Genomic DNA, 14505 nt, shown 5'->3' with positions numbered 1-14505 from the left:
AACGTGGCTTGGATCTTGCAGCCTGAGTCACCTCCTTGAACGGAGTAAGCCCTATCAGCAAAGGATATTTCTGTGCTCTACCAGCACGCTTTCTAGGACTTTGGCCAGCAGAGCTCTGCTGGTGAGCGGGAAGCCTACCATATGTCTAATTTTCCTGGATGTGCTTTCTCCAACTGCGTAGGAATTTTGCCCGTATGAATTTAGAGGCAGTTCAACACTTGTCTGGGGTTCCCAGATATGCAATATCTCTGCTTGTGATGTTCCAGATGTGGTTGCCATTTGTTGCAATCATGGATGCTCACGGGGCACATACGGAGTGGTTTGCGTTCCCGGTTCCCAGAAATCACCGCATTGTCACATGCCACACGTCATACAACCAATAACAAGCCCAGCAGCAACTTTAGTAGCCTTCAAAAAAGGTCAGATTCTTTTTCTCTCCATTCTTCTGACTCATCTGCCCAGGGACGGAAAAATCAGGGTCAGAACAGGGTGGGGGGAAAAAGATAAAAATAAAATTCAGCGAGAACGTAACTTTACCCAGGGTCTCCAAAGTACCTCAGGAACCTCTTCGTTCCTTTTTCACTGCAAAGTTCCTTGGGTTCCTACTCCCTTTAGCAGAGATGGTAATGAGGGGTAGAAAATGTACAAAAGCCTATACATAAGAATAATTAATTCCAAGTTCTTTTTGCTGGATTCAAATCAGTTGGGTTAGTGTGCCAAGGCACTAAACACTTGATGCTTTTATTCTTGGGGTTTGTACACATTTTGTTGTATGCTTTGGGTTTCTGGTTTACTGAGAAAACAAATCTTCTTTCCAAGCTTCTTCCATGAGCGGGATTATTTTTAAATGGTGATTTCTTTTTATATACTGCACTCTTCACTAGAGAAGCATATCAGTACCTCCGGAAGATGATGGTATTTGTGACCAGGGATGGTGGAAAGCAGCGGTTTCAAGAAGTTGCATGCCTTCAGGTATTCCCAAATACCCAAGGAAAGCAAAAAAAATATCATCTTAGATCTGGAATGTTTAACATTTCATTGTCAGCTTCAGTAAAGACCCAATTTTCTAAGTTTTTTTTTAGTATGGCCTTAGATATTCCCCTAAGGAAAAAGCTGGATGGTTTATTTTCCAATGCAAATTAATTAATTTTTAAGGAAAAAAGAGGCTTTCAGCTGCTGATGGCCTTGGCAGCAAAATCAGGTCTCTTGCATGGCACAGCAGTAACGTTTATTGAGAGCAAATAGATGAGCAGCCTGGCTTAATTCTCAAGACATCAACAGTTGCAATCTATGTTACGACAACAACATCCAGAAAAACAAAATAAGGAAGTTGAATGAACTGCAGAGAGATATGCCCCAAATGGAGCCAAACAACAAACAGCGTTACAATCCAGACCCAAACTTCCCCCACATTCAGTGATGCTCTGCTACACACAATAGGTCCAGGGAGGTGGTTACCGAGACGTGACTCACCGTCCTGGTTTGACTCAAGGGGAACGGTGGCTCCTGGCACTTCAGAGGACACAAATGTCCCTGCCTTGCTCGCAGACTTACAGCACAGCACAGGAGGGAAGCTCTACGAGGGCAGAGTACTGATGAGAGAGCTTTCCCAAGCCTGTCTCAGGCAGTTCATGATTACTCTGGACTGTTGTGGAGCAGGACCATATTTTCAAATTTTTTCGGGTGTCATTGAGTGAAGGTCTGAGGTCACTCCTCCCTACCAAAAATGAAGCAGGAAGAAATAGAACCACCAGAAGGCAGCTACTGAGTAAAGAAAAGAGAGCGCCAATGGTGATGGCAAAAAAACGGTGATAGTTTGAGGCACTGGATGTAGAAAGGGCAGAAAAGCTAAAGCAGCAATATAGGTAGGAAACATAAGACATAGGATGACCGTGCCCATATTGTTCAGGGCCCAGCCAGCGAGCTCGTTTAAAGGGAAATGAAAAAGCCCCATATCATTTCCTACTGCTCAGCAATGTCTCCATATGAGAACCTCTACTTAATAAACTTTGATCGAGAGAAGCCTCCCCCCATGGAGGACAGTTCACAAGCACTCAGGAAATTAGTGGGATTATTTGCGCCGGGCATTTGAAGACATAAATGTTTCAGATTTATAAGAAACACATTTCATAATCACTCTGCCTTGCAGTAGTTTGGAAGGGGAGGAGACAGGGCAGCAGCTCCTGAATGAGTATGGGGGAAGAAGAAAGACTCAACTGTTCTCGAGAAGAAAGACCCGATTGTACTGTGAGGTTCAGAGGGCTTCACTGGGATCACTGGGAAGCAACGGGCTCTTGGCCTGCTCGTGGAAACCCGAGTGGTGAGTGCAGGTAGAGCTGGCTGGCTGAAGTCAAAGAAAAAGTGAGATGGGGAAATCCTATAAAAAGATCTTGGATGGAAAGACTACAGCTAGCATCACTATGACTTTCCTTTCAGCTGAGTTCCTCAGCTTAAAATGGGGAATCCAAACCAAAATCCTGTATCCCAAACTCTCTCCTTCAGTACAAGTTCCTATCTGCACGCAGATGTTGCTCTGAAATATGCCGCTTTTGGTTTTGTGGATAAGGAGGTCTATTTAACTTTGGTTTTCTAAGCAATCACAGTGTAAGGCATCAAAGAGAATCATCTACAGAGCAGTGCTGTGTGCTCTGAGCTGGTCTGGTTTGGTCTATAGCCCTGAACCGCCACTAATTTGTTGTTTTGGGGAAAACCCCCACTCTTTACCTCTATTTCCTCATCTCTAAGGAAGCTCAGGAGACAAAAGTGCCACCAAAAACCTTGATGGGTGGGTGGGAAGTGCAGGATAAGTGCAAGCCCTCATCCTTACTGAGCTGTGAAGCTTTCAGACACCATGACACCAAAAGGCTCCAAAGAATTAGCCAGAGTTGGAAGCTGACAACTGGGAAGAAAGGAATAAACAGAGCACTTGGGCAGCATAACTCTGATTTACGCTAATGAGCACTACTTGTGCTCTTTGTTTCCTCCCCCAAACACCAAGGGTTAATATCTTCCTTTTGAAGGACACAGATGCCCTGGGGTTGTGGAAGAGGAGGGGAATGAAATCCTCTCTTGCAATAAGGAGGGGAATCTTGGAGTAACTGCACAAAAAGTGCGTCTCCTTCGTCTGAGTCAGGAAAGAAACCATGCCAAGTCAATGGGATTTATTTCAAATTCTGGCTCATTTCTACTCCTATTAACTCTAAACGAAGACCAGCTGGGATCAGCCTGCCTTGCCGAGCAGAGGGAGACCAGGCAGAGCTGGCCGACTTCACCGCGAGGGCCAACGGCCCCTCGGCTGCCGGAGAGAAACCTCGGTCGCTGCAAGATGCAGTTCCCTGGGGACTGGGAGACCTCTGTGATTCCCTGAGGGATTCCCAGGGCTTGCAGGCAACCCTGGTCCACTCCAAAGGTTTCAGCGAATTTGATGGGCCAAGCCACAGATACCAGAATATCAGACAAGGGAGGAAAAATCCATACAATAAAATCTCCCAAACAACAAAATCCAGTGTGTACCTCTCCATAAAATGGGATGTAAAGATTTACACAGAAGAGGCTGAACCTGGGACCATCAGCGATGCACTGATTATTAAAGCAAAAGGAGAAGTGGATTGCAGCTGAGGGCAGAGCTGCCCAGGGACGATGACGTTTCTTCTAGATGGGGAAGGGGAGAGACCTGTGGGTACAGCTATGCAGAGGCTCTCGCCCTGACCCTTGCTCCGGCCCTATTCAAAGCAAAGAGCTTAAGCATGTTTGACCGCGTTCCTGAGCAACTTTATTCCCCTTTAAGTTTTGATGCAAGGCAGATACCTGCTTATGGCTTTGCTGGATGTTGGTCCACGCGAGTAATGGTACTCCAAGGCTGTTACACAATCACACACCACGGCCGAGCACAAGCACCTTTATAGAAACTGGGCTCCAGTATAGGATCTGGCCCTGCTGATGTAGCGGCTACTGGGAAGGACGGGCTGCAGGGCAGGAAAAGCATGTCCTGTTGTGTCCTCTCCTCCCGTGCAGAAGGTGTAGCTGTGGCTTGGGATGTGGCTCACGCAGAAGCCCAGGAGATGCTCAGCTCTGCAGCAAAGGGCCCGTGCCCTTGGATGAGCAGAGCTGTCTCACGGAAACATCTGCAGAGATGTGCCAGGTCCGTGGGCCAATACAGCCCAATCCGAGGCATGGCACAGGAACGGGCCTGGGGAGCTCCCGGTTCCCTTCTGCCTCTGCCACTGACCCACCTCCCGCATCACCCTGGGCAAGTCACTTTGTGCCTCTGCTGCTAACACATTATTCAAGGGCAAGATCAGGAGTAGTAACTATTTCCTACTCTAAGGGTGTGAAGAGCTCGCTGTTACCACTGGCACGCTGCTGGGGCTGTCACAGCCCTCCCCTGCACGCTGAGCCCAGTATTCTCCATTCCTTCCATTGCTCAGTCGGAGGGTAACCCCACGCCCTCCAGTTGAGGGAATTTAAGAAACTTCTTTCAAGTAAGAGCTCCACAGACAGTCTGTAGACCAGGGCATGAAAAACAGCTTTTCCAGGAAAAAACAGCTCAGCACATTATCAAAAAAAGCATAGACAGCAGAGATTAAAACCAGAAGTGACTCCAGGATTGTCCTTCAGCAGCCTCAGTGTTTTCGGGGAGCTGGATGCCATGTAACTGGTGTGGGGTTGCCAGCTGTTGCTGAGCTCATGTGTTGGGAGTGAATGGCTGGATTCAGCGACAGCAGAGCGAGGCGCTTTGTTGCAGAAAATCTTTGAATTGTGTTTTCAATGGCAGGAAACAGAAAAGAACAAAGAGCAAAAAACCACTCTGGGACAAGTTCTGCTGTAAGTGATGTTTGGACAACTTGGTAATAGAGCAGAGTGTCGGATGAGAATGAGCTCTTGCCCTACCCTGGTATTACAGAGCCCAGAAACCAGCTCCATCTCAGCTGTGACCGCAGCGGGACGCTTCTGGAGCGACTCTGCTAGCTGAGAGCAGAAGGTCCAGCCTGGCCAGCAAGTCCACCTTCCACTTCAGGACTGTAGCCTGTAGACGATGGAGAAACAAGAACACGATGGGAAGGATGCTGTCCTCAGGACACCATCCAATGCTGCGCCTGTGGAGCTACTGCCGCTCTGGGGAGCGACGTGGCTGAGACCGCAGCACTGGAGCCAAGAGCCACGAGTTCACTGAGCGCTCTGTACTGGCCTAGAGAGTGGCTTTATCCTTTTGAAAAACACTGCAAGTTCCCTCAAAAAACCTTCTCAGATCTCCACCCCAGCTCAGCTCTGTCACTCTACCCTCTTGGAAAGCAAACAAAAGGACTTTGGACCTTGTCGCATCAGAGCAAAGGGATTTACCAGCCCTGAGAGCTCTTTTGGTCTGCTGGTGCACATCTGCACCATGCAGCAGGGCCGGCACATGCAGCCAGATCTTCTCTGATGTAATTGTTTATGGCGATTTATACCATTGGAGCGTCTGGCTCAAAGCTTTCCGAGTCCTGACGTGGCTTGAATGACAGCGCAGATAGGATTTCAGGTTAAAAAGGAAGTGGAAAAAGAAAAGAACTGGGCTCCCAGTTTTGCTGAACAACGAGGGATTTTCTTGTTTCAGAGCATGTTGTATTTCATTACCTACAGGCTCTCCAATTGCTTTCCTGGAACTGTAAAAACCTCGCTATCAGATGTCTGCCTTGTATGACAACCAGCACATTACGAAAACCACAGTGCACAGCTACGGAGAGCAGCTGGAAACCCACCACCTCCCTCCTGCCAACTGGCTTGGGCCTTTCGTACAGCCACCGGCGGATCAGTTGTCCTCCAAGGGAAGAGCTGAAATGCTGTATTTTCTGCAGTCGGAGAGGAGATGCAGCAGAGAGGAGCGCTTTGAGGGGGTCTGCCCTCAGGGACCACTTGTCTGTGTCCGGGTTGACAGTTGCATACCAGTGACTTCAACCTTTGACTCATCATCCTCTGTTGCAAAGAGGAGGATCGACTGGCAGCTGGATCCTTCGTAAACGTACATCACTCTCCAACAATGTTGTTTGGATATTTCAGGCGCTGTGGCATTATCCCCTCATACAATGACAGGTTGGCAAATAAATTGGCTTTTTATTTTGGCAAACTAGACCGTGACACTTGCGTTGCTGATGCATGCCTTGCCAGGGTTTGACACGCCATTGTATCTTCCAGTCTCCCCACAAACCGCAGAGACATATCGTTGTCCTGCCTTGCCCGTATGGAAAGTCTGGATCTCCAGTGGACAACTCCTCCTCTCACTCCTCGCACTGTTGACCCCAGGATCTGCGGCTCCAGCCAGACTCTGAACGGAGATGCCCAAACAGTCCCTGGTGCTCTGCCAGGGAAGAGAGGTTGTCAACTGCTCACTGCTCAGACACACCAACCAGAGGTCAAAGGACCAAGTCCAAAGGACAGTCAAGGTCAAGAGAAGGCAAGAAGTCTGTTTTACAGGAAGATGGAAACCTCTGGGAGGAGATAATATGTGAGACAGCAGCTCAGGAAAGGTGCACGCCTCTGATGCGATTTTTGAAATCTCAAGTGGATCTTTGACTCGGCTGTGTGTTAGTTAGTGGTTCAGGTGCTCCGATTTCTCTCTTAGGACCAGAGGGACAACTGGCCCACCCCTCTGGTGAGCAAGAACTGGAATTGAACGGAGCAGTGTGAACTTGGACAAAGTGACCAAAAGATAGAGGATACTCGTGTATCTCAGCTCCAGCTGCCTCGAGCCCTGCCAGCCACAGCTGTGAGACTCACAGACCATCTCAGTTGCCAGGTTTGTTTGCTGAAATCCACTGGCTTTGAAACATGTACAAACTACCCCTGGAGACTCAGCTGGGGCCTCCCTGCTGCTTTTGTTTGAGATTTAAAACCACAGTGGAAACCGGTTTTCAGATATGTTAATAGTGGAAATCACTGAGCCAAGTTAAAGCTAACAATCTTTGAAAACTCTTTCTTGAGCACCGAGGGAAGTTTGTTGTGCTCAGTTGGTAATGTTGTATCAGCATCGGGATGGCTTTCTGGAAAATAAAACCTTGCTCAGTAAAGCCAGACGTGTCCCTGCTGTAGGCATCAATCGCTGGGAGAACGTCTCTCTCCTGCATGATCCAGAAGGGCAGCACAGACCCTTTATGCTTCCTCCAGCTTTAGCACGTGGTGAAGGTGCTCCAGCACATCCCTTCTTCTGATGAAGGTGCTCCAGCACATCCCTTCTTCTGATGAAGGTGCTCCAGCACATTCCTTCTTCTGATGAAGGTGCTCCAGCGCATCCCTTCTTCTGATGAAGGTGCTCCAGTGCATCCCTTCTTCTGATGAAGGTGCTCCAGCACATTCCTTCTTCTGCCGCCTCCCAGGGAGCTCTATGACTGTGCAGACAGAAGAACTGCTAACCTCTTTCCATCCCTTGCGCTGGCCCGTTGCCATGTGGTGTGTGAGCTCGTACGTGCCCTGCCAAGTTCCCCAGCTTCTACCTGCTCTGCGGCTACACGGGGCGCTGCCAGCACCAGGCCTTTGCCCCAGGCCACTATGTGCAAAATGGGCTGAAAATGTACCAGCAATAAAGCCAGATAATTTCAGAGCAGTCAGGTGCCTCATTTCCTACTTCTGTCAAGAGGATACTTGATACTAAAATGTCACGTTCCTTTAGACATAAGCAAAATAGAGATTAAGACTAAACACATCCTCAGTGTTAAGGAAAAATCTTCAAGAGGTGGTGTAGCTGGAAGGACTTGTGATGAAAAGGGTTTTTCCAGAGGCTGTTGCTGCTCGTGGAGGACATGTCTTTGTGCGTCCCCTCTAGTGCCGAGGCAGCGTGGAACACAGGACCAAGCCAAGGCATGGGAGAAGCTTGTCTCTATGTCCATGACTGCAGATGGGCATCAGCTTCCTCAAGCTAAAATGAATCTCTTCCAGAAGCAGAAGATGAGCTCCACACTCCCAGATGGAGGTCAGTTTGTTGGCACAAGTAACTGGACAGGTCCTTGTCTGTGCGTCTCTCCCACTAATGGCACCGAAGCGTCAACATCTCCCCTGTCCCCTTTGCAGATGAGCAGGATATCCCAGCAATATTGGAGCAGAAGCACACATCTTTAGCCCAGGGAAAAGTCAGTGGATCCAGGCAGGAATGCAGTGAATCATGGATACAAGGACTCCTGGGTGTCACACCAGGAGAGATCAAATGAAGATGCAATAGCTAAAGACGAAGTTCTCTTTAAAACCATCTAAACTGAGTATTGGACAGTGTGACGTTATCACATTAGATGTATTAAAACCATATGCAACATGCGTAATGTGTAAACACGCAGTATCTGCAGCACACCCAAAGCCAACACGCCTCCTCCCTGCAATGCACACCTTCCCCAGGCAATTTCCACGCCACCCTACAAATCCCGGACAGGAGTTTGTCACAGCGCAACCCTGGCGTTTGCCCTTGGGTGAAAACCTTCAGGACTTTTCCCCGACAAGGTTGGTGTTATCTTTGTCCAGCAGCCTCAAAAACCTCTGCCCATTGTACAGCTTCGTGACGGGCTGTTCCTGCGGTGGCTTTTGTGGCACGTCTTGCAGAGGGTGGGTTGAATTGATTTTCCAGCTTCCAACCCTCAGTGGAAAAGGGATACAAATCCGTAGGGATTTGTATCTCTGAGCTGTGAACTTTAACTTGGCAGAAATCTAAGGACGATCCCACAAATATTTGTATATTTTCTCCACGGGAAGGTAGGCTAAAAGTCTCAAAATAAAAACGGGAAGAGAAAACTTATTTGTGCTTCTATCAGAGGACTTCCATCTTCAAATTCCCTCATCGAGCACAGGAACATCGGCCTATGCATTAGGTAACGGCCGGCGTTTGGCAGGGGAGGCAGTGCTATCTGGAGCCTACATGGGTCTCAAAGTCTGCTTGAGTTTAGACATAAGGATATACAAAGGAGCATATTAAAATAGTAGATGGAAATATAGCACTCTGCAGTAAAAAAAAACAAAAGGGAGTGATTATGAGCAGGAATCTTGGCTCTATTGGCTCTTTTTTTTTAAATAAAACAGAAAACGGCATCATGTTCCCAGGGACATGCTGGCAAACAGCAGGGACAGAGTCTGAGAGACTCTATATTTTATACTCTATAACTTAATATGGCTTTTGCATGATTTTAGTATTTTTATTGGTTCTTAAAACATGCACAATATAAACACGTGAAGCAGCCAGAAGTCCAGCACACGGAGGGCCGGGTGCCGAGGGCAGCCGTCTGGCCGTGCCAGCCTGCAGCTGGGAGGGAGCGGGGGATAGTGGGGACCACCCCTCGCCCCCGGTACGGTCCTAATCCTGCAGAGCTCCCTGTGGGCACAGGGGGCTGTGGCCAAGGGTGGCCTTATTTGGGGCAGGACTACAGCCTCATTCTGCACATTTATGGTGCTGCACCACAGTATTAAGCCAATGTTTCCACTTTCTAGACAAGTCCGTGCTCAAATCCCAACCTCAGCCCAAAAATAACATAAATCCAGACCCTTTGCTGCTTCCATCCCCTCACACCCTTCTCCCTGCCCTCCTTTTAGCCAGCCACAATGTCACCAAAGGGAAAAACAACGTGCTTTAACATCAAGCATCTGCCCAGCGCCCAGAGGTACCTGCCCGCACTGCTGCCTCCTGCCCATCCTGGGCAGGGATTCCAGAGCTGCCATCAAACTTGGTTAAACTTGGGCTACTCGTTCCTTCTGACATGCCGGAGCTGCTCACGTACCTCCCAGAGACGTGGGGTAGGAAATGGTGTATTTTCCGGCTGCATGAGGAACAAGACTGGTGCTACAGGTGAGCATGGCTGCTGCGGCCAGGCTGGCTGCATCCTGACTCAACAGGGCACCGCTTCGCAGAGCGAGCCTCGCGCGTCCACGCTCCTGACAACTTTGATCCACAACAATAACTACAATGAATACATCATGTGCTCAAGCTGATAAACTCCATGTTTTGAGCAGAAGGGCCTGACACGGCAGGCAGAACAGCCCACTGGGGCACTGGGCAGAGCGATGCTCCATCTGGCACCACTGAAGGAGCCCCAGGCCAGACCCTGCGCCGCTCCTCTGGCCCCACAGCTCTCACCTAGGAGCCAGAATTGTTTTTTCTTTCTAATTTCTTCTATTTGTTTTCTATATGTAAGGAGAAACCTTAGAAGGGAAAACCAGAAGTAAGCAAGTAATCATCAAACAGAAGTGAGAGAAGGCAAAAGCTGGCCATTTCCAAACTCCAGGCCAACGCCAGCTGTGGCAGCCAGTGGAAGCTCAGCTCCTCGCAGCCTCTGCACATCCCTCTAATACCCTGCGAGGTGGTCCATTTTACAGCTGCAGTAGAGACACAGTGTCCCAAAGCCCACAGCAGTCCAGAGAAGTGAGCCACATCTCAAGTGTGTATCCTCACTGACAGAGCAAACCATCTCCTGGATGCAGTTTTTCGCAAAAATAACGTACTTCAGAACAACATTTGCAACAAGTCACATCTCAAGAGACCTCCTGCCCAAAGCAGTGTCCTGGTTCACTGCCTGTATCTCCCCCTCAATCTGCCCCTAGGTGTTTTGCTGCAACGTGGCATGCCCTGTTGTAGTAGTATTGATGTCTACAGTAATTACTGGCCTTGTTAACAAAGAAAAAAAAAACAAAATAAAAGAAAAAAAAGAAAAAAGAAGAAAAAAGAAAAAAAAGAAAAAAGAAAAAAAAGAAAAAAGAAAAAAGAAAAAAAGAAAATAAAAAGAAAAAAAGAAAAAGCCTATTTATTTCTTACTAGGGTTTAAATGCAATCCAGCCTCCCAGACACAAGACTGCAAACTTTCTTTTGTCCTCTTTTTGCAAAAGGATCTCGTCTCTTCAGGCGAGCTGGTTTGCCTTTTGCAGCCCAGAGCTCAGTGTGCACCAGCGGTGCCCCGACACCGGCGCTGGGCAGCACGTACTGCACCCCTGGGCTCACGCTGCAGCCATCGGGGAGGTTCAAGTCATCTTGCGTGCAGGGATTTAGACAAGAGCACACAGCACTCTGCTGATCCTCTGGGGGCAAAATGCAACTGCTAATTTGGAAACCAGAGCGCAGGTGGCCCTACGGAGGGGGCAGGAGCTGTGCTGGGCCAATACCCGTACCCTGGTGATCTGAGATACACACACGGCTGCCTGTGCAGGAGAGCACTAGTTCCTACAGCAAACCCACGGACCAGCTACGGGCGCTGGTTTTGCAGACTCACTCGGACACCTGTGATGCCAGGATATCCAGGAGGCCCTTCTTTTCCCTTCAGTCCTTCGTTGCCTTTTTCTCCTTTCTCTCCTTCCAGGCCTTGCTCTCCTTTGTCTCCCTGTGGAAGAGAGGAGGGTGGGAGCTTTTCATACCCACACAACACACGCGTCACTGTACATGGCTCTTACAAGCAGAAAACCCACCACATAATTAATATTTCAGGAGTCTGAGAGGAAGAGAGTCTACAAGCAAAAGGATGAATGAGCATGAGTCATAATACACTTGACATTTAACAAAATGAGCAAAACCAGGTTTCTTTTTTTTAAAGTCTCTTGGCTGGAGGAGAAGGAACTCCCCCATTACACAGGGTAATCTGAACCCTTTTGCTTCTCCTGCAATAAGGCTTGAACCTCCCACATGAATGAGAGAGACGGACAAGATCTGAAAGTCTCCCTTGCCTCACCCAGAAGCCCTGAGCTCAGGATGCTGAAAGATTTTTAATAGGATGGGTTTGTCCGGAGCAGTCGCTTGGCTCCTGCTGCCAAATGGGAATCAGTCCGGGGCTCAAATAAACAAACACTCTGCGAAACAGTGTCATCTTGCCCCTGTGAAGGATTTGTGGTCTGAGCAGTAGGCATCATGTCAAATCCCATTCTTATAATTGATGGCACAAAATTTTATGGAGACAATCAAAAAGGCCAATTCTGTACTGACAGCCACACCTACACGTGTGCAACCAACTGGCCTGTACAGTCGTTGTCCACTTGCACCTGTGTTAGTGAGGGCACAACAACATCTCTCCTGATTAAACACATGCTCCTGCAGCGGCAATTCTGCTGTCCAGAGACTCATCCAGGTTGAAAGACCTGGTTTGGCTCGAGAGCTCTTGGGGACAGTTAGTGGTGGCAAGAGAATACAGAAGCCTTGACTGTCTTTAACAAGAGTCTTTTGGTCCAACATTCAGAGATAAGCAGAAGTAGAGACACATGGCAAATAGTTTAACTAGAACGAAGCAATAAACCGCATTGTTGTGGGACCGGCTGCTTTTACTTTCCATGGAACAAAACTGTTGGCCTGTTTGGAAAGGCCGGCTGTGCAGGGACAGAAATCAGAGTCCCGTTCCAAAGGCAAGGTAGCAAACTCACAGCAGCCACAGAGTGCAGTGCAAGCCCTGAGCGAGCACCTGGGGCTTTGCCAAGAGGCAGGGGATCTGGTTTCTGTACTTGCAAACAACGTTCTGGTCAGTGGTGCAGGGGAGAGTGATGGACAATGCCTGATTTCCCCTGCCAGGCCAAGGAATTCCTGATTAGTTGGAAATTTAATCTGTAAAGACTCAAATAAAACAGACAAATTGTTGGAAACTAGATTTTGAAGAACTTGACCTTTTTGGAGACCTGATCAGATGCCAGAAATGTGGGTAGTGGAGGGAAAAAGGAGGAGTCTGTTATGTGTGCTTACTGAAAAAAATCCTTAGAGGGAGCAGGGCAGAGGTTTATTGCACAGAGGACCCAATAACCCCCTTGGCTTCAACCTGGCCCCAGGAACCACGGGGGCCTGAGTGCACGGAGATGTGTGTGAGTGATGAAATATGCCACAAGAGTGTGGTTTACCTTGACACCGTCCGGCCCGGGTGGCCCGCTGTCCCCTTCCAGCCCTGATTCTCCCTACAAGACAGAAGCAAACGCCATAAGGCTGTGCCCAAATACGCTTTTTCCCCGTGCTTTCGGCAGCTGACTGGTGGCAGTGAGTGGGGCTGCAGCCACAGGAGCCCAGCCCTGCACTTCGACACGTGTCCTGTCTCATATCCTAACGCTGAACAAGCTCTTCCCGGAGCAAGAGCAGGAGTTCAGCCTCTTTATTCTGAGCCATAGTTTCTCCTCCAGGACCCCGCTGCTGGCCTGCGGGAAGACCTCTTTCCCTGGGTTGAAAAGGGGGCTCAGTCTGTATTCATTTAACCTGGGGCTTCCCCATCCTGCTCCAACAACTGACTGTAGTCCTGAGAAGGGACAAGAGCCATTGCCGGCTTCAATCTGTGCATTCATCCCATCCCTGGCTCCCTCCCACGTGTGCATAGTGCAGCCAGTGTTTCCCTGCTTAATGCCCGCCTTCTGCTCCAGCGTCTCCCTGCTCCGTGTGGACGGCACCCTCCTGGCAGCGCCTGGCTGGGGAACAGGACGGGTCTGTTCCCACACTGCCCCTTTCATACGCGAGGTTGTCACAGCGCTTTGCAAAGCAGCACTGTAGCACTGGAGAGGCTCAGGTAAGCTGGTGAGCTCAAGCTGACAGGCTCTGCGAGGAAGGTGTTTCCACCACCCGGAGAAGCAACAAGGGCCATAAGGGTTACGGGATGCCCAGGGCAGGGTCTGTCTGCCCGCCCAAGGAACAGAGCCTCTGGGGAACTAGTACAACAGAGAAGTCCTACGAGAAGGTGACCGTACTTACCCTTTGGCCAATGAGGCCTTGCTCTCCAGGGACTCCCAGCTGGCCAGGATCACCCTACAAAGAAGGAACCACAGACATGGAGACAAGCTGTCTACTGGCGGTGAGTCAGGATGAAACACTTCCCATCGCACCCCTCATTTGGACTTTTTCATTCCTCTCCCACACAAGCACCTTCACTCCAGTTTGCAAGGGGGTCCAAAGGACAGGTTGGCATCACCAGCGCCTCTGCTTGAAGAAGGCCAGTGCACACCTCGCAGGCTCTCAATGATGCCCAACAGGACAGGGGTACAAGAGTGGTTTGTGCTTCCTGCAGCTGCAGAACCAGAAGATATTCCCTTGGCATGGGCCTTTGGCAGGAAAAGCAGCAATGCTGGGTGCAATGCAGCACTGTGGCAGACACAGCTGGAGTGAGGGAGAAGACAGCTGACAGCTCTTTGAGCGCCAGCACGACTGAGGAAGATGGAGAAGAACCTGAATCTTTGATGGCACCAAAACAAATGAACTGCACGTGCTTGGATCTGGCAAACAAATGGATCTTGGCAACAGGCTGCGAGGTTGCACTGGGGGTACAACAGCCACAGGGCAGCTACCTCCCATGTGTGCCCATCCAAGCGAACTGCTTTGCAAGGAATCTGGCTCAGGAAATTCAGAGGCAGAAGGAGAAACAGGTTTGACCTATCCATACAGCAAACTGGTCTGCAAGCGATCACTGCCCAGAGCAACCCCAGCATGTCCCAGCATTTCCCAGCTTCGGAGAAGGAGCAGCACGGGACTCTCACTCTCTGACCCCCCAGCAAGGACGTGTTGCACTGACAGCGGGTTAAAGGGGTGTTTGCACAAACCATTGTGTCCTGTTCCCAAGGAGG

The 14505-nt window shown here is 49.4% G+C and overlaps 1 protein-coding gene across 1 annotated transcript in view; it reads right to left on the bottom strand.

The window, feature by feature from the left end:
* Nucleotides 1–14505, bottom strand: part of LOC134523806 (collagen alpha-1(XXVII) chain-like) — a 163093-nt gene that overhangs the window by 28042 nt on the left and 120546 nt on the right. Inside the window, exons 35-37 of the mRNA XM_063353197.1 lie at nt 13640–13693; nt 12808–12861; nt 11208–11315 (exon numbers count right to left, since the gene is read on the bottom strand). Of these exons, the coding sequence (XP_063209267.1) occupies nt 11208–11315; nt 12808–12861; nt 13640–13693 (216 nt within the window). The remainder of the gene's footprint in view (nt 1–11207; nt 11316–12807; nt 12862–13639; nt 13694–14505) is intronic.

The sequence above is a fragment of the Chroicocephalus ridibundus genome, chromosome 15 (genome assembly GCF_963924245.1).
Source record: "Chroicocephalus ridibundus chromosome 15, bChrRid1.1, whole genome shotgun sequence".
NCBI classification, from domain to species: Eukaryota; Metazoa; Chordata; class Aves; order Charadriiformes; family Laridae; genus Chroicocephalus; species Chroicocephalus ridibundus.
This window is presented reverse-complemented; position numbering and strand designations above follow the sequence as displayed.